Source organism: Tachypleus tridentatus, chromosome 13, assembly GCF_004210375.1.
Source record: "Tachypleus tridentatus isolate NWPU-2018 chromosome 13, ASM421037v1, whole genome shotgun sequence".
NCBI lineage: Eukaryota > Metazoa > Arthropoda > Merostomata > Xiphosura > Limulidae > Tachypleus > Tachypleus tridentatus.
The window spans coordinates 180,699,939-180,724,379 of record NC_134837.1 but is presented as its reverse complement, the minus strand read 5'-3'; the positions used below and the strand labels follow the sequence as shown (position 1 = coordinate 180,724,379).

At 31.5% G+C, this 24,441-nt stretch overlaps 2 protein-coding genes and 1 long non-coding RNA gene across 3 annotated transcripts in view; 2 read left to right on the top strand and 1 right to left on the bottom strand.

Moving 5' to 3' along the window:
• The window catches only part of LOC143235992 (coiled-coil domain-containing protein 77-like), a 31,320-nt gene extending 22,475 nt beyond the window's left edge, over positions 1-8,845 (top strand). The window contains exons 7-10 of the mRNA XM_076474150.1: positions 765-1,020; positions 4,371-4,496; positions 6,333-6,485; positions 7,952-8,845. Of these exons, the coding sequence (XP_076330265.1) occupies positions 765-1,020; positions 4,371-4,496; positions 6,333-6,485; positions 7,952-8,101 (685 nt within the window). The 3' untranslated portion in view covers positions 8,102-8,845. The remainder of the gene's footprint in view (positions 1-764; positions 1,021-4,370; positions 4,497-6,332; positions 6,486-7,951) is intronic.
• A 2,046-nt stretch (positions 8,846-10,891) lies between these two features.
• Positions 10,892-16,123, bottom strand: LOC143235994 (uncharacterized). The gene is made up of 2 exons (XR_013019418.1): positions 15,927-16,123; positions 10,892-13,305 (listed from the first exon to the last, which is right to left on the bottom strand). It is a non-coding gene; the product is annotated as an uncharacterized LOC143235994 (long non-coding RNA).
• On the top strand, positions 14,925-24,219 carry LOC143235993 (uncharacterized). Its single transcript, XM_076474151.1, has 2 exons — positions 14,925-15,197; positions 23,102-24,219. Exons 1-2 carry the CDS (start codon positions 14,968-14,970, stop codon positions 23,298-23,300), a joined length of 429 nt encoding a protein of 142 aa, XP_076330266.1. The 5' UTR covers positions 14,925-14,967; the 3' UTR covers positions 23,301-24,219.
• Positions 24,220-24,441: the final 222 nt, after the last annotated feature.

The window sequence follows — 24,441 nt, the reverse complement described above, 5'->3', positions numbered from 1 at the left end:
TGTGTTTCTTCATATTTGGACTTTAGATTGCAAATTCCATTTTCATTATTTTTAGCAGTAATTAGTGACACCTGTATTTTAGATATCACTAGAGTGTTTGTACATGTATGTAACTATTATGGTGCTGGAATGTGAAATTCCAGACATGTATTTTACTTGTTACCTTCAGTGGTGTACTTCTAGTAACCTGCATTATTAGTTTATCTATGTTAGGGGCAATTGCAGTTTCTGTTGTAGTGTGTTTCTCTCTATTCAGTATATACAGTATATACACAGTATTTTTTGTTTAAATGTGGTTGTCTACACTTAAAAAAATTACTAAAGGTAAGAAGATACTATTATTAAAATTAATGTCACTTTTGTAATTTGTGTATGTAGATTCAATTCCACTGGGAATGCCACTAACTTGTGTTATTCTTTAGATACACACAAGCAGATGTTAGACCTAAGTTCCAAATCTTACAGAATATATTAGAACTTCAAACAACAATTCAAACCTGCATCAATGAAAATCATGTAACCTAGATTAACTGACCTTTAGTTAATTTTTTATTGAGTAACTGACTGAGCTAAATAATTAATTCAAAATAACATCAGATTTTAACATGAGAACTTGTCCACTTTTAAAGTTGCTATTATTTCATTTTAATCTGTAGTTAGTACTGATTGTTATAATATTGGCAATTTATACCTGACCCACAGTTTTAGCTACTTTTAGTGATATAACCCATTAGAGTATAGTTAATTAGTATTTCAACTGTTAGATTAAAACAGGCACAAGAATTACTTCACCAAAGTACACGAGATTTCATAGAACTTAGACGTTCTACTAGAACAAATGAGAGGCTATGGATGATTGAGAAAGACCAATTACTGCAAGAAATCGGCACAGTTAGAGAGCTGTCAAAAGAGGTGGAAAAGAAGAAAAACAAATCAAATGACCAGAGGCTTTCAACTGTTGTTATTCAAACACCTTCTGACAAAACTGACAGATCCAAGGAAGTAATATCTGAAATAAAAGTATGTGTTTTAAACCAGCTCTTCTTGTTGTTTTTCTAATTCATTTTGGTTTTTCTCTTTCCTATACCATATCTGGTAAAAAGAATAAATGGATGCTTGATATTGTATTACGAAGTTAACTGAAATTACTTTATGACAAATGTTTGCTTTACATGCTGTTAAAATATTGCAGTCTGTTTCTTCAACCCTTAGAGATCTGTTCACCACACATTTCAATGTGATGTTTGTAATTATTTAAGTCAATTTTTTAAACTCTGTATTTCTGGTCAGTGGTTGTACTTAAACTTCCTGACAGTTACTTCACTTTTCATTATATAAAATCATACTCAAATTATTTTTTCACTAAACTTTGAAGTTGCTTCTAAATCATTGTTTTCAGTTTTTTTAACAGTCCCCCTCAAATATACAAATGCTAAATAAGACACAGTTCCCTAAAGTGATACAGATTTAAGAAGTAAATTGAGTTAATGTTACGACCAGTTCACACAAATATACAGATAGCCTCACAAAGTTCAAAATTAAGTTAATGGATATTTTTATGGATAATGATTTAACTGTTGCATCTGTTGTACCAAGTTCAGAAAATGTTATAACGACAGAAGGATAATTATGATACAAAGCACCAACCATACTTTTCATGGTCAGTCATCTTGCAGTATGTGGTTTTTTGTCGTTGAAAATGTTCTAAATGTCATGCAGTTCACACTGCAGAGCTACTGAAGAAATAATACATTGTTTCATCTTGATTTGGTGGTTTCATGTATTTTAATGTTCTTGATGGGATTGATATAGCACAGTGCAAGTCTGTGAGATGTAATGTGTCAGTGTGACAAATGTAGAAAATGTAGAACTAAAGCAGCTCTGTAACCTAGTAGCAGCTTCATCTGTGCATAAACTTACCACTTTTTATGCATACTTCTAATTTATCAAAGGTATTCTTCAAATGTTGGGCACTTTTCTGGGCTTGTCATTATACAGCTTTACACTCTGTAGGTCTCAACATTGTCTTCATGCACATATTTTTACACAAGTGATTTTCTGTTTTTGAATTTCTAAATCACAAACCTCATTTATCACAACATTGTAAAAGTTGCATCTTCACAGATGTTTCATGACGTCTTTATGTAAACAGTTTGGTATTATCTTTATATTATTAATTGTGTTCCAACTTAAATGTTTTGTTCAGTTTCCAAACCATTCAGATCTAGTAGCTTGTGTATGGTTTCACCTGGAAGTTCTGAATGCATAAAATAAATTGTTTGGAATACTAATTTATTGAACTGATTCACTTTATACTTAGATGTACAACTTTTATCTTCAAGCTCTGTCATAGTACTCCACACTTTCAGTTCTTTTTTACACTTACTGCATCTAAGTTGTCACTGCTATCATTGTGACTTTTAATTATTTAGATCTGCTATTTCTCATCAAATTCTTCTTTCCAACAACTTTACATTAGTGACAAAAATGGATTTGAGTCCATCTGCTTTTGTAACAATCTCTAGCCAATGGGTATTGTTTTATCTAACTTTTAATTGTACTGTCAAGGACTGTACTGCCACCTGAAAAAAGGCTACCAAACTGTATATAAACGTGTCATGAAAATCAGCTCATTTCTTGACATTTAAAATTTAATTTGTAGTTATAGGTTTTTTATAATGCAATCAAGTTATTTTTTGTTAATTTTCATAAGTTAGACCACTTATTAATATTTCATTATTTCAGACTTAACAACACTGTGTTCTTTTTTTTTAAAGTGATTTCCAATGTTATTTTTTAGCTGCAACTCATGTCTCACCTCTGTTGGTTCATTCTCTCTCTCATTTATAATGTTACAGAAAAAAATTTTGGTGTTCATTTAGGAAGTTTTAGAAATTATGCAAATAAAATAGAAAAACTCTAAAATAAAAATAAGGTTTAATCAAATTCTATATTAATCTATACAAAATTCAGTATAATCTGACCCAGCCAGTCTGTTTCAAATTTGGAGATCAGAGAGAGAGAAATAAGAGTTTTATTTGTCATGCAGCAACCTTAAACTTGGCACTTATCCGTTTGTTTTGTTTTCATTGTGACATTTTTAATTATTTTGTTTGGTATGGAATAATGAACAAAAGTAGTAAGAGTTCCCAATGTAGATGTAAAAGGTTTTTGATAGATGTCTGTTTTTATAGGAGCATCCTTTATGTCGAAGTCAAGCATGCAAGTACATCCATACTCGACTTTAAAATGTAGCTTTTGGTTGTAAAACCCTAGTATTGGTCTAGCAAAATATTTGGCAAAAGAAGCTGTCATAATGCTATATACATTTCTCTTATAAAATGGCTAGATATAGAAATAAGAAATTGGCAATATGGCAAAATAAAAATGAAACAGAAAGTACATTTAATATAATAATACAAGTTTAAACTGTGAATACAAGTAATTTGTTATATCAGGGTCAGTACATAATATGAAAAATCTGGGTTAATTAATATATTCTGTGTTTTTCAACCTTTTTTATTTTTTGTTGATGATAAAATAAATATATGTAAGCTAACCCTATCATGAAATATATATTTCATGTAAGTACTTTAAAAAAAAAGATTTTTGTATATAACATACTCTTCATGTATCCTAAATTATTACCAGTTTTCATGAATATGCACAGTAAAGATAGAATTATAGTAACCATTAATTCTCCAAGATGGGCTTTGTCCATTGTGTGCACAGCATTGCTAATGGTGGATGTGATATACGTGCTTTTAGGCTTAGAGACTGTAAAACTAGCTTAAGTTAAACAGAATGGAGAATGTAACCAAGTTTGCAAATTATTGAAAAAATGTGCAATTATTATCAATTCCAAAACTAACCAGCAATGCATTGTTCTCAGATGTTCACAATCTATCAATAGTATGATGTACCTCTACACTTCTTGTTGTGGTTTTTAAGCAAGTGTCTATATGGAAAAATAGCCATTTTTGTAGTATGGAACTCGTAGGCACACCAATTTAACATATTTGTAACAGTACATCCATAGCTGATAGATGTAAAATAAAAAAATGACATATTTTGCATGGTTACTCCACCTATATGGAGAACTTTAGGACTGTTTTCTGCAGATGTCTTTTATTTCTGCATGCTGTCAGCTCTCTTATTGGAGCCTTCAACCTATAGTTTCTAAAAATAAAATGAATTCAATGAAGTTAATATAAAAACACCTTTTGCATCTCATCTTGCATGTTAACTTAATTTTTGATGCAATATAATCATGATTGATACTATTAATGTACTACAATAAGCACAGTTTATCTTATAATGAAAATCCAGTTAACTGCAAGTGTTATATTTTTGTTAATCTTATTGTACAGTCTCTGAAGACCCAATTAGGACAGACGCAAAAGTTGGCTGAGATGTATCAAGCTCAAGCAGTAAAGTTAGAAGACGAAATTTCTCGGTTAAAAGAAGAGAAATCATTCTCCCAAGATCTGTATAAGGTTAGTCATGGGTAACCTGTTTATTTGCTATCAGACTTTGTTTAATGTATCCTTAGTCAATTTATTGAGGAAGATACAAGCTTACAAGATGCTTGAAATGTCATCATTTTATCAGATAAGGATGTAAACATGATGAGATATTCATGTCCATGATGATGGAGGCAACATGTGCTCATTTTTAGCAAGTCTTGTTGCCCACATGCTGCATACCAAACTCCAAAAGTCATAGATGCACATGTGGAAAAGCTGTGAAAAGAAAATACTTTCTCTAAATATGCAATAAGGTCTAATTAATAGGAGATTTGTGATGAAACAGTAGCACCACCTACTAGAGCAAACAAAACAAAACATCATACTCCAGAGCAAAACGTTGACAAACAGTGACTTACTGTTGATTATTGCTAATTAAGATACGTCAGGAGTAGAAGATGAAATTAAACAAGCAGTGATGTGACAAAGGAATAAATACAGTAAATGAATGATTGGCATGAAAGGTTGAAATGATAACAAGAGAATAGACAAAGGCAACAACAAGACAAAAAAATCATTGTCAGAACTTACTAAGTTCAAATCATTCAAATACTCTCAACTTTACATTGTGTAGATCTTCATTTATATAGCCTTCAACCTTTTCAACTCCAGCAACATTCTTGACATATTGTGCTTTACTTATCCCTGTAACCTACTTGTGCGTTTTACAGATTGGTGGAACCATAATTACATATTAAACTAGTATAACTTTCCCTGGATGAGTTGGAGATTGTTTGTTAAATTATCATCATGTTTTCCCAGATTATCACATAACCATTTAATTAGTTGGTCCATGAGTACCTTCACTCATTTGTATTTCTTCTAATACAATATATGAATTAATATCTGACATTGTAAATTATTTCTTTTATTAAAATTTTGTTACTTGAATTTTGAAATAAAGAGCTTCAACTTCTTAAAAGTATTCATACAAGATGAGGAAAAAAAAGTGAGGTTACTGGAAAATTAATTACCATTGTTTCCAAGCAGGAAGTGTTGCACCAAGTTGTAGTAAACCTCAAGATATTTTACATTCATCATGTTTTCTACAGATCTGGAAACTCATCCTCCATGGGGAAGAGCAGATGATTGTGGATAAAGTTGTGGGCAGGAACTGTTGTTCTTTCCAGATTTCACTGATTTTAATGTGATAATTGTTGTGTGTCAGTAGATTAGCATTTCATGTCATGGATTAATAAAAGAACACAGGTGTTCGATATCAGAGAAACTTGTTTCAAGAGTTTTATTCATCCTCTTCAATCTCGCATTGTCTGGACACGAGACTGAAGAGAATGTACAAGTATATTGAAACTAGTTTCTCTGATATTGGACTTCTGACAGCTTGTTCCATTTACTGTGGTTTTTACACTATGCATGTCATGGATTGTTTCTCAAACTTGACTACCTCTTACCTCTGTCTTTTGAAAACTACACACTTGTAAGTTTAGTCTTTGGGAATACAGTTTTTCTCTGTGTACAATTCTGAGACCAATGAATACAAATTTCTCAAGATTTTGTTTTCCTAGTGTCCAAGAAAGAGACAGTTATAGGCACTTCTTTTGTGGAGCATTTTTTTTGCAGAAACTATTATGTTTTGCAAATTCCTATTAATCAATCCACTGGTGTTGTTGTTATGTCCATCTGTCACTTGTTAGAAAATACCTGCATATCAAATAATGTTGGTGGTAAATTAATTTTTTTACTTGTTTTGTCTGAGTTTAACTTTATTCTTCCCTTTTCAGTTGAATGTCCTTTGTACTGAAATATTTTTTGTATGGGAATCAGAGAGACTTTTTTGCATTTCAGGACAGAACAGATAAACTAAACAGTCGACTTCAAGTTTTAAACTCTCGATACCAGGATCTTGAGAAAAGACGTCGAATAGAAATAGAGGGTTTTCGATCAGACATTAAAGGACTTAAATCAAACCTAAAAGATATTGAAAAACAAGTGTGGAAGGTAAATATAGTTCATAAACATAGAATAATACTTTTGTGAAGTATTGGAGACATTTTTAGAAAACAAAATCAATGATTGCAAAAGTAACTGTTATTTTACTTTATTAGATCATTTAAAAGTGTTAGTAAGATAATAAATTAACACTTGTACATGAAAGCTACAATGATCTCTTAACTTTAGGTTTTCACAATGTTCCATTCTTAATTTACAGCTCATAATGTTGAAACTTTAACTCAATAAAATTGTCAGTTTTTTTTATCAAGTAACTGCGTTTCCATTACACTGGCAAATGTGGGTGTCAAATACACTAATTAATGAAATAAGCTACAAGTAAAGAAATCAGCCCTTAAATATTATTATTACTACAGCTGTACAATTTAATATATTAACTTTGAGCATTGACTTGTCATATAAACTAACTGGTAAATCAAAATTAACGTTTAATTATTCCAGCACTTAATTAATCAAAATTTGATTAAATAAGCTGTCATCAAAGAAGTAAACTAATTGAAGATAGCTATTCTGATTATTAATGTTTTCAATTTTTAAATCACTTGATTAATTAAAATTACAGTTAGATAGTGTCATGAAAATAACTGATTGAAATTATGGTTTCCAATTGTTACTCCTATTGCTACCAAGACTATATTTCACTAACTCTGAACAGCTGACCAGATGGGGAAGGTAGCACTGACCACAAATTCTGTGTAAACTTTTTGTTGTTTATATACATTGTATCATTATATCGTGTTTTTAACTGTAAATGCATTCTTCAGTGTTGTACAAGCAGGTGTGAATCTGTGGATTTATGAAGGGGCCCAAACTATTAAATATATACCAATGTTTGTTTTTAATGCTTTACAAGCAGGCACAGATCTATGGGAGGGTTCTACACATTCCATTTTTTCTCTAGAATTAAAAAAAACTATTTTTAAATGTATAGGTAAAACATTTCAGTAAATGCATTATGCTGCATAAAATTATTTGTTAAAGTTACATGAAAGTGTATTTTGCATGAATAGGAATCTCAATTAATCTACAAAAACGTACTGTTAAAAATGTTTTAATGGATATTATTAATTAACTTCTTGTAAAACATAAAATGTAAAGTTAGTACAATATGTATCAATAAGCTAGTATGCATTAAGTTTTGTATTATTTAATGTTCAGTGAATTACAACACATGTTCGTAAGTTAGTATGCGTTAAGTTTGGTATCATTTAATATTCGGTGAATTACAGCATACATCAATAAGCTAGTATGTATTAAGTTTTGTATTTAACATTCAGTGAATTACAGCATATGTTTGTAAGCTAGTATCTATTAAATGTCGTATTATTTAATGTTTAGTGAATTACAGCATACGTTCATAAGCTAGTATGTATTATGTTTTGTATTTAATATTCAGTGAATTACAGCATACATCAATAAGCTGGTAAATATTATTTTTTACATGTTATTCTCAGGCTGCCATCCACATTGGTGAAGATAACAAAGATCTAGTTATGCTACGAACAATCAAAGAAACATCTGAAAGGTCCAACCAGCTAACAGGCGACTTGAAAGGATTGAAAGCAAAGTTGTATCAACTGGAAAATGACCTGCGACACTTATAAATGCAACACTGATAAGACATTTGTATTATATGTATATGTATATATGTTCTAAGTTCAAAAATGTAAAACCTGTTCTTCTATGAAGTGTAATTTTAACAAAACCAAACATCTGAAGTATATGTAGTGACACATTATGGATTTGAAACTGAATATCAAGCGTTGCTTAAAGTGCACGTTCATGATGAAGCACACTTGTGTGATAAGTAACTTTTCATATGTTTCTCTGCATCTAATACTTTATATTTCTGTCTGTTGTCCAGTTGATAGTAAAGACAATATAGGGTGAAGAAAAGTATAGTTTATAAAATGATTTTTATTAATTAAAATAAAACGTATATAATAAAGTTTTTATGAGGGATGACCACAACCCTATAGAAATACACATATTATGCCAGAACTTTGTGTATCTATGCAATGACTCATGTTTGTGTGTGTGAAAATTTAAACGTGACTGAAGTTTTAAGATTCTACTAATAAATGTGTAGTTTTTATATGGTAAAGCTAAGAACAAATGTATAGTTTCCCATTTAAACCTATTATGTAATCTACAGCACAGTTTCATGTGTTTATTAAATTTATATATGAAGCAAAATAGATTGTAGTCTGATAAAGTTAACATAATTTTGTGAAGGGTGAATGTGACTTTCAAAATAATGTTTATTATTATAAACATGTTATATCCAAATGGCCTGTTAACTTTCATCTTCTAGAAATAAATTTCATAATAATGGAGTAATAAAAAAATACCATGTTCAAGAATCTTTAATTATACTTGCTTATGAACCCAGTTTAGAACCGTCTTTTATAGCTGTATGTATTAATACTATATTTTGATACTTTTATTAACAAGTAAACTTGTACACAGTTTGCATACACCCATCTTTTTCCATTATTATAATAAATAACCACATTATCCATTGCTCCAGTGTGTTCTTGGTCCTCCTGGATCCAGTTGCACCCGTTGAGTTTCAGGTCCACATGTTAGTTTATCAACTAGGTACTTTCTGACAGTTATTTCTATTTGTGTCTTAACTGGATTGATAACTGTTTTACATTTTTTAAAATGTTAGTATGTAGTACCTTATAATTATTTTGATATTCACTACACTGCATTACTGCTGATTTTCTGTGTTTACTATTTGTGAAGACCTATGCGTACATTCTAGTACGTTTCCCTAATTATAGAATTTCCTGTATATAGGTTCTTGTATATAAATCTAAAATGAGTGTGATAATTCTACTGAAAGGACAACATTTCCACCTCATAGATGGATATTCAGTTTGGAATTATAGGAGCCAATTAAACGTTGGGGTGTGTCAAGGTTTATTTGACCAAGCAAAGAGGGTAATGCATGCCACTGATGCATCCATTACAGTCAAGATCTGAGACCCTGGAAGCTCTTGGGTTTATACATTCTCCTGTATTTCCTGAGAGCAGTTTTCCTACTCTTGATGCCGTTTTTGTGGAACAGATTGACAAGTGTTACAAAGTGGTTCATGAAATGTGGTGTGTGATTGAACTGTGATATTGAAGGCAAATCCATCCATTTGCAAGAAATCGTTTGTAAAAAAAAAAAAAAAAAGTCAAACGACATCTACTTTCTTAACCGCCTATACTATGTAATTTAAAACAAAACAGTTCGTAAAGTGGATCATGTAGCACTGATAGATTTAAAAATGCTGCTGAGTTTGGTTTTCACCAAAGATGTTTCATGAACACTCTGATGGAGAACTAACTTCACACATGTATATATTAAAATGGTGTAAATCTACCCATTCTTACATAAAGAAAACAGATATGACTCTTGCTTTAATGATTATATTACCATTTCACACAGATCTGACAGGTGGATGTACATGTATCAGCTGAGATTGCCACTAAATTTTTTTATGCCAGTAATCTGTCTTAAACGTATCTTAATATTTTCTGTGAAATAAAATGGGATGACAAGTTCCTCTGGAACAACTTTATAAATCACCACAACTCCCCCTCTAACGCTCTTTTTGAAACAGCTGAAATTTGTACGTTTTTAGTTTCACAACAACTGTGTTCAATCAGAATATTATACGTAGGTGTGAACTTGAAGATGTTAAATCAACATTTTTAGTAATAAATATCGTGCTAAGTAACCAAATATTAAATACGATTAATGCAAAAACTTTCTGGATGTGCTGGCAGTCTGCTACCCTATAATGACCAACGTACACATTTTTACTGTGTAAACACTGTTGAGCTAAATTATATGATTGATTATGTTTTCCTATCTTAATGAATTAATATATTTTAATATGCAGTTGAATCACCAAAAGAATAAAATCAATCTAATGGTAGAATTGTACACCTATCTTGTATACGATTTTCTGACTTGAAAACATTAATTGTCAAGCCTCAAAATAAACATGTTAAATTATGTAAATAAAACTAGAAACATTTTAAATTCAGTTGAACTTTGGGTGAATATAAGCTATGTGTATTAACAGCAAAATTACGCTTTCACGTTAAGCCACGACTTAAGTTTACATATGATGAAAACGGATGTCACCAAGTTATATTTTATGCTAGTTGAAATGTTAGTTTTGACATAAGTTTTTGCCATTTGTTAAAATTACAATAATATCTATAAGCACAGACTGCAGTTCATCAGCCAGTAAATACTTACTGATATGCTACTGAATGAAACATTACAGTTGCGTTATTATCTGCATATTGATTTGTGAAAGTGTACAGGGTGTCCCAAAAGTTATACACAACTGTAACATTAAAGAAATTAATTTTATTTCCAAAACTTCAGTTGAAAACAATTTTTATTATATCCATATTAGAATGTACATAATCTTTAAATTAATTAAAATAAACACAAGATAATTTGACTTGAGATTATTATTTTAATACAGACCAAAAGTGATTTTGCAATTGATATGTTAATAGTCATTACACTTCACTTAGATAATTCCCACTCCTCACATGTTCCATGAACCTCCTTTTTACTTCAGATATAAGGATTTCTCATAATGTCTAAACATAATGAATCCTCATAAAGCTAGACACTCACCTTAGAAGTTTAACATAAAAAAAGATCCTTTCACACATCTATGGTTTTAGGAAAATAATACATAAAAACATGTTTGATGATAAGATAAAAGAGAAAAATGGTTAGAATTCAGACTACGTGTTTTGAGTTCAATAAAATTTTTCTTTAGCTATTCTAGTCAGTTCTTGGTTCTGATAGCTGTTTCTTACCAACTAAATGATGCAACGTTTGAACACGAATAAATGTAAATATAATTTAATGAACCAAAAAGGAATTTCACTCAAAAAACACTTGTCATTATCTGTCATAAAAGCTTCAACAAATAATTACAGATTAATGTAATACTCCAAACTAACCAATAAAGCATTTAGTCCAGTAAATTATCAGTACTTATATAAAAACTGTACCAAATACGTTTAAATTTCAAAACACTAAAAAGTGAAATATTTTGATAAATGATGTAATTTAGAATGAAAGAAAAACATAAGAAAAAGTATAAGCAGCAGAGTTTGTAAACATTGACAAAATTTTTTTGTGATTGATAAATAATTTTACACATTTTTTTAAAGGTGATAATAGAATTTATTTAAAGTTACATAAAAATATCTATCATTAGAATATAACTGGTACTGAACATGCTCCGGAACAAATATTGGTGTTTCACTATACTCTATTCCAAAGTAAAAAAAACACCAAAAAACATTCTACTAAGGTTTTTAAAAATTTTGTTTCCTTTGAATAATTGTATGTGTTCTTAGTTTTTAAAGTAATGTTGAATAAATAAACAATAATTTCTATTATGTTCAAGTATAAATATTTCTTACAAATATGTATATCTGATTATATAGTAATAATGAGATCAACTAAAGAGCTAACAACTGTTTGTAGGCTACAGGAAGCAAGGCAAACCTAGACACAAAATATATTGAGTACATACAACAGTATTATGTGCAGTATAAATCCATCTATCATTTAATTACCCTCTAAGTACTTGTTGTTCCCATTACACCCGTTTCCATGATTAATCTTTTTTTTCCTTTTTAATTCATACTCATACATGTACAGTTTATCATGACTATTAAAGAACATCCTTCATTTAAGTTGACATAGACATAACAATAGTCTGGTTTATTCCATTTTGTAATATGGGTTGTCATTATCTTTGTACGTGTCTTTGTTGCCTGATTATACAGAAGTCCACGAGGCACTTGTTATATTTCTAGGCTAGCTACCAAATTGAAAACACGTTTATTCATTCAGCACAATATTTATTATGGCTTTTACTGGGGTAGGGAAAATATAAAGTGATACAATGTTTCACCAGTGTTGACCAGGCACCATCATATAACATAAAGTGACCAAAAACAGAACAATCACAAGCAATAGTAATTATCAGCTCAGAAAGACCATTCATATACAATATTATCAAATTATTAGTGATTGTAAATGTATGGATGAAATTAATTTTACAGAATTTCATACTGAAAAAAATGTCAAAAACCTTTTATTCTATACAATACATTGTTCTCAGCTGTTTTCTTCTCAAGTTGTTGAAAGGTTTTCTGTAGTAATAATGACAACAATAATATGAAAAACAAAATGTTGTACCTCAAATCCTGTATAATAATAAAGATATTCTTCTTAATTCTAAATTAAAAACTTCACAAAAAAAAATTCCATAATAATTTTTTTGAGCAGAATGAATAATGATACTTTTCAACAACAAAAATAATTTTATCACAAAAAATGAGACCTTTCCAAGTTGGCATCCATTTCAGTGAGCTCGTGTAATTATGAAAGTATTTTTAATCTATTTGAAGTGTATAGTCATGAAATTTAGTTATTTTACTATATTATTAACAACAGTACTACTATATATATATACACACATATCAGATCATGTAAATGCAAGCCAGTTACAAGTCATATACAATGCTACCACGTTTGTAACTACAGAAAATATTCAAAATCCATTCTTATTTCCATCCAAGAATTAGAATTAAATTTAACAATATTTTGCATCAAAACTTTTCTTAAACAAAATAGTTGTATTTTCACTAAAAGTGTTGATCTATCTCCAGACTTGTTATTTATCTTTCCAGTTCCATTACTTCTGAACAAAATAGGTGACTTAGTACTACAGGTAGGGACTTATCTCCAGGCTTGTTCCTTCTGAAAAAAATAGTTGACCTAACACTACAGGTAATGATCTCCCTCCAGACTCGTTACTTCTAAACAAAATAGAATTCACTATGCTACACTAGATCCACCTAAAGTTCATGACTTGGACTTACATTGACTTATCATAGAAGGTAGTTACTATATGATTCTTGTAGTAGATTAGAGTTTCACCTTTAGCTACAAGTGAAAGAGATATCTGGAAAAGATCACTCTTTCACAAAGCTTGTTACAGGAAAGGAAGAAGATGTCTATGACAACAAGTTTAGACTTAAGACAGGTTAATCCATCCTATGCAAAACTAGATAGTACCACAATAATGTCTGTAATGGGAGTATATTTTTGTAATACCCAATGATCAGCTCATGTTCAATTTACCAGAATGTTAAGAAACACTGAGACTTGATTCAAGCATTCAGGTTTAAGCCTCAATTAGGAAAGAGTTCTTAATATCTTGTAGGTTAAATTTCTAATCATCTGATGAGATTTCATCCCTAAGAGTCATCTCAACTAAGTACATGGTAAGTCCCTATTTCATTTTGTTACCTATACTGCAGATAAATAAGATATGGTCAATGTGTGATTATAATTGTTACATGATTATGGGACTGGTCAGGATGGGTTCATCTCTCACAGGTAATCAGTAAGGTTGGAAGTCCTGAACTAGATGAAATATATTATGCTTGAGGCTTTACTCTGTCAAACCTGAGATATTTACTCCATTCTGGCATAAAACATTATTAGCCTGACTTAATAATGAAGTAATGTAATTTTAGTTTTTTTTTGTTTTTAGTGGAGTGTGAAAGCCCTAGATTTGTGAATATATATGACAATGCCCTTGCTGTAGTTACTGCAATCTCGCCAATAATCTACATATTTTAGAACATAATTGCAATCTAACAAATAAATATTCCATTAAGCATTTTGTTTCTCAATATCTGTTTGTCACTCCATGACGCAAAATTTCCACATTTCCAACCTCTCATCATCATGTGCAATCATATATTAATTATTTACATTGATGCAAAAAATTCGTAATTTTGTATTTCATTATCATTTTAGTTTTGAAAAGTTTAATTTCATTAAAAGTCTTATAAAGTTTGTGAAATTAAAACAACTGTATTATTACTATTTCTAGAATAACAGTTGAAAAACGTGACATTAGACACAATTTTATAAAATTAACAACCACGTACATATTCAAATCACAACAAAATTACTACGTGCTAAGTTTTGGAATATTAAGCATACCACTCATAACAATATTTGTTTATCTTTTGTTTGAGCTTCCATTATTCAAACTTGCAAATAAATTACCAATACAACTTCATTTTCAGACGTACAGTTTTTGTTACACGTAAAGTTATATTATTTAAATAACATTTGTACCTCCGTAAAATCACGTGATAAACATAACGAAATGAAATAAATAATTTCGTATAATAAATACGATAAAAATAATAATAACTGATAATTTTAACTTAAACAACATCACGAAAAATAAAAACAAAACCCTTACGCCAACGCTTTTTTTATTTTTTGTCAATCAATTCGAAACTAAAGCACGTGCTTTACATGAGAAGTTTATATTGATTTTAAATGGCGCTCGCGGTGAGCGTAGAGGACACTTGTGTGTAATCGGAGTTCTGTTTAAAAATGAAAGAAAACTTTGTAGACTACACTAACGACGATAAAGAACATTTAGAAGAATTTCAGAAAATTATTGAAGTAAAAGATAAACTCATAAAAAAACAATTTATTCGAATTGAAGCATTAGAATATGAGAATGCTATTTTGAGTCGAGAGAAAGATGCTTTGGTTTCTGAGATAAATAAGCTTAAGTTTCAATTAGAGATGAGCCAATTGAAACGACACAAGGATGAAAGGTCAGTTGACAATATTTTTACCATCCTTTTCTTTTAAAATAGTATACTGGGTTAGAATAAGAGAATTCTTAGGGATAAAAAGTTTTCAGTGATGCAGTTCTTACTTATAGTGAAAACGTTTATGGTCTAGTAGTATAAAGTTGCCTTTAAAAGCTACGGGCCTTTCGACTCTAAGCCCAAGGAATAGGACATAGTTCGGCGTTTTTTCTTTTTTTTATTGTAAAATCATACTCTGTTGCCTATTATTAAATTAGTTTAATACAGCAAAGAAAGAGTGATTAAATTATAGGATGTGATTATTACTTATACTTTTTACCATCTACTTTTGACTATCAGTAGTATATGCAGGCATAATTAATTTATAATTACTCACAAACCTGTGTGCTAGTTTTTTAACGTTAAATTTTATTTTATGCTGATAATAGAATCAAAAGTTAGGACCAAGTATTTGCTTAAAGTCAAATAGTTATATTTACATTGTTAGACTATCATAAAAGTATCCAACTACATCTTATATCTTAAATTTTACCAATAAAAGTACCTGAACAATATTATTATTTTATCAAAGGAGCAGTTACAATGTTCTGTTTATTCGGAGGTTTAAAAAAGTTAAATCCTACATTAGTTTCTAAATATACCGGTAACATTGTGAATATTAAAGTAAATAAGTCATTTTAGGGAAAACACGACTAAGCTGAAAAACAAACGAAAGTAAACGTTTCGACTTACGCCCATTTCAGATTACACATTCTACGGGGCCAGCATAGCCAGGTTGTTAGGGCGCTCGAGTCGCAACCTGAGGGTCGCGGGTTTGCATTCTTGTCACACAAAACATGCTCGCCCTTTCAGCCATGGGAGCATTATAATAACACGCTCAATCCCACTATTCGTTGATAAAAGAGTAGCCCAAGAGTTGGCAGTGGGTAGTGATGACTAGCTGCCTTCCTTCTAATCTTACACTGCTAAATTAAGAACAGCTAATGCAGACAACCCTCATGTTGCTTCGCTCGAAATTCAAAAACAAACAAACGCATTCTACGGTGACTACGCGATTTATTCTGAAAAAAAATGTAAACCAAATAAACAGTTCTTTGTGGATCTACGTTTTATATTATATTATGAAAATCCACAGACTAATACCGAAATCAGGTGGGACAAATTGTTACTATGTTAAAGACTTTTCCGAGAAAGTTACTTATGATTGGTTTGTTTGTTTTGAATTTCTCGCAAAGCTACACGAGGACTATCTGCGAAAGTCGTTCCTAATTTTGCAGTGTAAGACCAGAGGGAATGCAGCTAGTCATCACTACCCACTGCCAACTCTTGGGCTACTTTTTTAACAACGAATAGTAGGATTGATCGTAACATTAAAACACCCCAACGGCTAAAAGGGCGAGCTTGCTTGGTGTGATGGGAATTCGAACCCGCGACCCTCGGATTACTAGTCGAGTGCCTTAACCACCTGGCCATGCTGGGCCTAGTTATTTTGACCATCATCTGTATATATAATGTGCGTTGATAAAACACCAGTTGTTATTATAGCGGTTTTATATAACAGATATAGAATAATTAGAACATAATTTGCTAGATTAAAGAAACGTTAAGTTTTCGTGCGTTTGTGCCAGAATATTGCTCTTGGATTTTTTTTTTTTTGAATTTCGCGCAAAGCTACAAGAGGGCTATCTGCGCTAGCCACCCCTAATTTAGCAGCGAAGAACAAGAGGGAAGGCAAGTAGTCATCACCACCGTCAACTCTTGAGCTACTCTTTTGCCAACGAATAGTGGAATTGACCATGAAATTATAACACCCATACGGCTGAAAGATTAAGCATGCTTGATGGGACGGGGATTCGAACCCGCGACTTTCAGTTTGCGAGCGAAGTGCCTTAACCATCTGGCCGAGCCGGGCCATGATCTTTGAATGTGACGTAGTTTGTTACCTACGAAGGAAGCGCGCCATCTGTAAAACTTGGCTTCTCAAAAATTTTAAATACAAGAGTATTGGCTATAGCCACTTAAAATACGCATTTGAAAATAAAATATCTGAATAGCTAAAGTCGATGGTAGGACGCGTTTTTTATGTACTATTTTAACGTCTTATTTGCTTAGAACCGATCGGTATGAATATTTTTTCTCAAAGTTTTATGTTATATAACAGTCCTGTGCTCTGAAGAACCCAACAGAAATACAATAAAATTTTAAAAAGAACTGATGTACGTTTAGGCTTTGCGCGTTGCTAGGTGAGAAATAACGTAGAAATGAAAGATTAATTAAGATCATTAGTACTGCATAAATTTATTATGCTAATTCTCAGATGATGACTAAACCATTGAAAGTTATTTGACAGTGTCCAAAGGACACTTTTAAAAGGACATATTTTTATCTACAGTTTTGCTGGAATTTCTCATAATTAACTTTTAAAATTGTGATTTAAAGAAAAAACTTTTATCTATTATCTCTTAATTGAATGAATGTTTTTCATGGGCCAACGTATTTTTGTTTTGTAATTACTCGCTGCTTATGAGTTATCGTAATTTCTTTGTTTGCTGAGTCGAAAAGAAATTCAAATTTTAAATTACTTATTTTTGTTACTCAGTAAATCATATTGGGCAAGTAGTTCGTGATAATGAGAAACCCACTTGAAGTAAAAATGTATCTCAAGACGGATGGTATGGGTATTAAAATTAATTAAAATAAAGTACAGAGCAACGTTTCAATCATCTTAGGTCATCTTTAACAAAGATAAGAATACATACTGGGCAAGTGTTCCTGTTACTCAAGTGGAATCACTTAGTTTTCCCATAGGCAGTGGACTGGGTATTATGAAATATCGACTTAAAACCCGGATGAAACAATGACGTGCTCATTGAGGAAGTCGTTTAAAGACTTATGTTAGATGAAATATATATATATATATATATTTATATAAATATGTACTCTACATTAAGAATTTAGGCTACTTAGAATGACGTTGAAAGGTAGTGGTATTATAATGAAATTATGACCATGACCGATGTTTGGTGTTTTATCAGGTTTAAACATTTATTTTATAATAAAGTTGATTAGACGTTGTAAATTATATCCCGAATGTTTGGCTTGAGGTTGTTAAACTCAAAGCTACACAATGGGTTAATTGTGCTATGGTCTCCATGGGTATCGAAACCACATTTTTAGCGTTGTAATTCTGCTGGCTTACTATGAGCCACTATTCCCGAAGGTATATGTGTCTGTAATAATAACATAGATTTCGAATAGTATGAAATATGTGAAATATAATTTTGTCTGGTGTAAATAAACAATAGCAAAATAATTTTAAAACGTTTGCAATGTTTTTGTTTAAATCACGTTATTCTTGGTTGTTTATAAACGTGTATTAAATATAAACACTAGATGAATCATCCAGTCGTATGTGCTAAAATCCGTTTGCTCTGCTTTACACCCGAAAACATTGTGGTATTTTATAGTGGCATTGACATGTCAATTACACTAAACAGAAATCGACTGACTAAGAATCCATCTTTTACAACCGTTTTTTTATGCGTGCAAAACTGTGACTTCAGCGGTCCACACAAGCATGGTGTTTGGAGATGTGGGTGAGTCACAAACACCTATAAACTTGTTCAGATTGCAAAGCCAAGGCGTGGCCTAACTTTTAACTTTAAATAATTATACCAGAAATGGAGAAAAAAAGAGTTTTTAGGTGATGACTCATACACGTTATTGGCGGGTTTCATCGTGCCGTCTTTATTTAAGTATACTCACATATACTGTGACGAGCCTTGAAATTGTATTTTATTTATTATTTTAAAAACCAAAATAGTTCAAATCGTATATAATTTTATTATATTTCAGAAACTATAATGAAAGTTTTCAAATAACGTTCCCAATCCGTGCACGTCGCTGGTGTACGTAGAGCATATTTTCAAACTGTATGCGGTTCTTTAAAATAAACTTGTCAAACAAAATGTGCCAAAAAAGAGAGAGAGAGAAGCTACCGAGTTTAACTTTATCACCAATTCGTGTTTTTTTTTATCACAGTTTAAAAACGAAATTAACAAAGATTCTGTTAATTTCACCAATATGGTAGGAACATCGGTGCTATCCTTTTTCCACATATTTTTAAAGTTCCTTTATATAGTTGTAAACAATATTAGACAATCACTTCGCTTAATCCAAATAAACTTCAGACTCAGGTGTATCAGAATAATTGAAGTTACATTCGTATGTCATCATAACCACTCTTCAGTTTGGGGTGATATTCTAACGTAACAGTTTTGAAACGTTTCTAAAATTATCACGTTCTCAAACAGGCCTCATCTTAAATGTTGCGTACAATTATATAGTTACTCCTAGTACTTTCAGTGTGGTATATATGACTCGTAGAATTCTTATGAATATTGAAAGTTGAGGTGCAGTTAAAGGATAATTTATTTTTAAATGTGATGAGTAACTTTTTTTTTTTTACTTCTGAGAAACATAATGTATTATTACAGAAAACATACGTATCAGAACCTGGCATGGTCTATACTCTACAGCTAGGTCTAAGCAAACAAACCATTGCATTTTTAAACCAGTACTTTGTTTTTAAGCGCAATGTTACACAAACGGACATCTTTCGCCATGCTCACCAGGATTATCGAACCTCAGCTTTTAGCTTTATAAGCGTAGAAGTCTCTGAAGATATATCAAATAATGGCCACCGGGGGTGAATTCTAGTTCTCGATATACTTTTATGAATAAACATTCCACTTAATAAAATTTACTCCTTTTTAAGGCTCGTACATTTTCATTTTAAAAATATTATTTAAGTTACATTTAATGTATCAGTGTGATGGATTTTCACGAAGTTAAATCTAAAAAAAACTCCTGTAACTACAGATATGCTCCCCTGTGTCATTTAATTGTTGAAATTCAACATAGTCAGTCATGCAGATGTCGCAAATCTCGAATCCCCGTTGCAACATATATGCTCGTACTTCCAGTCGTGTGGATGTTATTATGTTACAGTCAATCCCATTATTTGTTGATAAAGGAGTAACCCAAAAGTTGGCGGTGAGTGGTGATAACTAGCTGTCTTTCCTATGGTCTTACACTGCTAAATTAGAGACAGCGAGCGCAGAGAGCCCTCGTGTAGCTTTGCGCGAAATTCAAGACAAATCCTTATTATTTTTTCTAAATTAAATGCAACGTATATATTTAAGTGTTGAAATCTTTAAGAATTCTAATATTTTCTAGAACGAATGACAATTACTATACACACAGTAATAAATGTAAGTAAATTGGAAGTGTAAACAGCTAAGGATGTGATAATTTGTACGTTTATCACGGTTCTTTGAAGTTGTTATTATTTAACTGCATCAACAACGGTATTCTCAGTGCTAAAAAATACATCATATTACATCTAACATCAAGTTAGGGCTGACGAATCTCAAAACAACCAGTTCTATGGAGCACAATTATTCCACGTTGATTAAAACGCATTACTAAATCAGTTAATTGGTTGCTGGACTCGTAATCTAAGGGTCGTGGGTTCGAATACCTGTCACGCTAAATATACTCGTTTTGTTAGCCGTGGAGACATTGTAATATCATGGTCAATCCACGTTGGGTGGTGTCGACTAGCTACCTTCCTTCTATTCTTATACCACTAAATTAGGGACGGCTGGCGCAGGTAGCCCTCATGTAGCTTTGCGCGAAATTAAAACAAACAAACAAAAACAATTGTCCAACGTATGGGAGGTTTCGCATTCTGACTCAGTGTTGGGTGGAAAATGATTCACGATATTTGTTTTTTTTTTTAGCATATTTAAACAAAATAGTTTAATACTATAGCCGAACTTCAAGAAGACGAGTGTATATAGACTCCAGGATGTGAATAAATCTTGTGCGGAAAACGTTAAATTATAACCCAGTTGTTTACCATGCATTACAGTTGATATTTAATAAAGGTAAATGGAGTTTGGTGAATTAATGTTAATGTAATGACAGGGTTGGTCTTTCTGTAAGCGAGAAAGGGAGGGTCGATATAATACTACTACTACTATTATTATTGTTGTGTCTGTGACCTCTATGGGCGTCAGGTCCTGGAGAATATACATAAACATCAGAGTCAATAATTTTTCTAATTTAATTAGTTTCAGCTAAAACACCTAGAGGGCATTGTCACAACTCAAATCGGAAAGTAGCCTGACTTTACATTTAATAATGGCCCAGGAATAGTATTTTTTGAAGATAAATTTCATCCGTAATGATTAATTCTATGTAAGAATTTTAAATTCAACTACTAAGTAGTACTCATAATACTAAAAGACGTATAGAGTATACGCAGAAATAAGTAATACTCAGTTGTTTTTTTTAAGTGGCCTAAAAGTGAAACATTTGTGTGTTTTAGTGTTAAGTGAAGTCGATGTTACAAAGTACTAACTTGATACCACATTAAGAGTATCGTTTAAATTACATGCGAAGTGTAGTTCCCTACTTTTGTGAGACTTGAAATGCAATTAACTTTATAATTAACAAAAAAGATTCAAAAATTAAGATTAAATATCAAAAATAATTTTTGATTTTATGAAATTGTCAAACCTTTCAAATTTCCAGTAGAGACGAAAATTTCCAGTTCGTTTTTTTCTCCAACAGTAATTATAATTGTTCCCTTATTCTACCACGTTTCTTTATATCGCTATAAGGGTACGTCAAAATTTACTAAGTAGATTGGTGGAACAAAACATATGTAGTTAGAACAATTAATTATTATACGTTTGGGAAAAGATAATATTATGAAAACAAATAGAAACCAATTTAATTGTTATTTATTTATAGAGCCAGACGTTAGAAAGTAAACTGTATTAGAGATAATACAACTGTGTAACAACTTCAGTACGACTGCCAACTTTTAGATTTTGTTTTGTTTTGAGGGGGAATCTGAAGCCATCCTCCTAAAGAATACCTTATTATTATTCAGTGAAACAAAATGGTGCACTCTGAAGCATTTTCTTACCAATGGGTGAACGTTGATAGCACTGTTGTGGCCTCCCTCTCGTACGTTTACAATTTCCCTTGCTTAATGTGGTTTTACGAAAGTTTAACGAAAAAGTAAATTATTCTTTTACTACAATAGGCTCAAAGAATGTTTCCGAGTTGTTTTTGTTTTGTTTTCTCAAGTATAAACTTTTAGTTCATACTTCCATCTTTTGAGTGACTTATGGTCTACGAGTAATTACAGTCGCGGCTGTTGATGGTTCCCTTTTGTATTAACTTGTCTCTGAATACTTTTTGAAGCCAACTAAATGTAAAACATCAGTATTGTTTATAGTAATAATAAATATGAAATATCAGTATTGTTTATAATAATAATAAATATAAAACATCAGTATTGTTTATAATAATAATAAATATAAAACATATAAAACATCAGTATTGTTTATAATAATAATTGCGTTCGGATTTTGTCTCCTTCAGTTATTACTTTTTTCTTTTAATTAGAGATGGTAAATGGAAGAATTTAAGAGTAATATATGTGAAACCAAACAAGCTGCCATCATGACCATTGGTTCATCTGATGCAATATGTCATGAAATACACTGAACTCTGTTTTAACGCATTGTCCTGTTGAATGTTGAAAAACTCCAAATTTATTCAAAGAGAGTTTTGTACAAAAACCATTATGGATATTATAATGGTTAAAAATCAGAAACCTAGTCTTAACAATGATATTGAAAAGGTACAGATGTGCTCTAGATGGTATCACAAAAGCGTGCCAAAAAAGTTGACATATAAATACAACAATATTATTAAAATATCGCAATAGATGTTGCCGTACCTACTGAAATGTGTTTGCTTGTTTGTTCACCTGTAGGCTAAACAACTTATGATTCTGTTATAGTAGTACATAATTTTGGCCACAGGGAAGAAACCAGCCAGCAGTATCCGCCGCTTGAAGCAACTACTCCTAACAAAATTGCGGGGTTCCCCCAGCAGCAGAGCAGTATATCTGTGGACTTGCAACACAAGAAACCTTGTTTCGATACCCGTGGTAGGAAGAACACAGATAGCCAGTTGTGTAGGTTTGTGCTCAATTACATACAAACCGAACTGCGAGATTGACTGTCATCTTATAATGCACTGATAACCAAAAGTGCAAAGTGGATTAGGTAGCACCACGTCTGAAAACTGATATTTCTACGTTAACCAATAAACCGTCCTCACTGGTGAAACCTTAATAAGTGTTGGTAAAGTGTAAGTTTTCTCACTTGTTAAATTATTACTGTTATGCATAAAATTACTTCTAAATAGAAATGTTTTATTTTTACTTCGGTATGATTTGACAAGTTTTATTATCGTATTACAGAAGTAATTTTAGTAAAATAGATCATTCTATAGTTGCAAATTCTGTGGGTTTAGTTTCCTGAAGTTAATAGCATTTGTCACAGAAACCGAAACGTCATCCATTTCTAAATCACCTGCAGCCATGTATGCTGGAGTACCAAAAATGTGTGTGTGTGTGTGGGGAGTTGTTTACATACACTTGAGATTTTTTATTTGTTAAATTACATTTAAAATTGGCATTCTTTTAGTTCTATTACATAAGCTTGAATGTATAGCACTAACCCGTTTCATATCTGACAGCTGTTACAGACAGGTCTGTTCAGTTTAGTTTCACAAAGCGCATTCGGACAGCACGGAATGTCAGTGAAGCCCAGGATCTCTTAATCGAAACGGCACGTGATTTTCTCGTATATTACTGATGCCTTATGTTCTTTATACTGACAACATAATCTCTCGAGTTTATAGTTATCTCTCGTTGTTACTTACTTTTAAAGGCTGTATATTGTAGGCTTTTGCAAATGTACAACACACAACAGTTAACCCTCACGAAAACTGCAAAAAAGTTCATATATTTACAGGTTTTAGTATGACAATTATCAAATGTAGTCCTCGATGTTGTGTTCGCGTGCTTTTGCTTCTATAACTCCAGTTAACGTGATATTTTCAAAGTTGGGCTAATATTCTACACCTGATAAATTTTTCTGTTACGAACAACCAAACTCTGTATCTTATCACATTCAACACAATGGTACGTGATATCACGTGACCCTATTTAGTTATCATTCGTACAATTTTTTTGTTTTTTTTTTATTTCACGCAAAGCTACACAAGGACTACCTGCTATAGCCGTCCCTAATTTAGCAGTGTAAGACCAGAGGGAAAGCAGCTAGTCATCACCACCCACCGCCAGCTCTTGGGC

Bases quoted from the DNA above. Each gene is read 5' to 3' on its own strand.
- LOC143235993 (XM_076474151.1), top strand. From the start codon at position 14,968: ATGAAAGAAAACTTTGTAGACTACACTAACGACGATAAAGAACATTTA. The intron at 15,198-23,101 runs GTCAGTTGACAA...TTTTGGCCACAG, and splicing joins AAACGACACAAGGATGAAAG to GGAAGAAACCAGCCAGCAGT.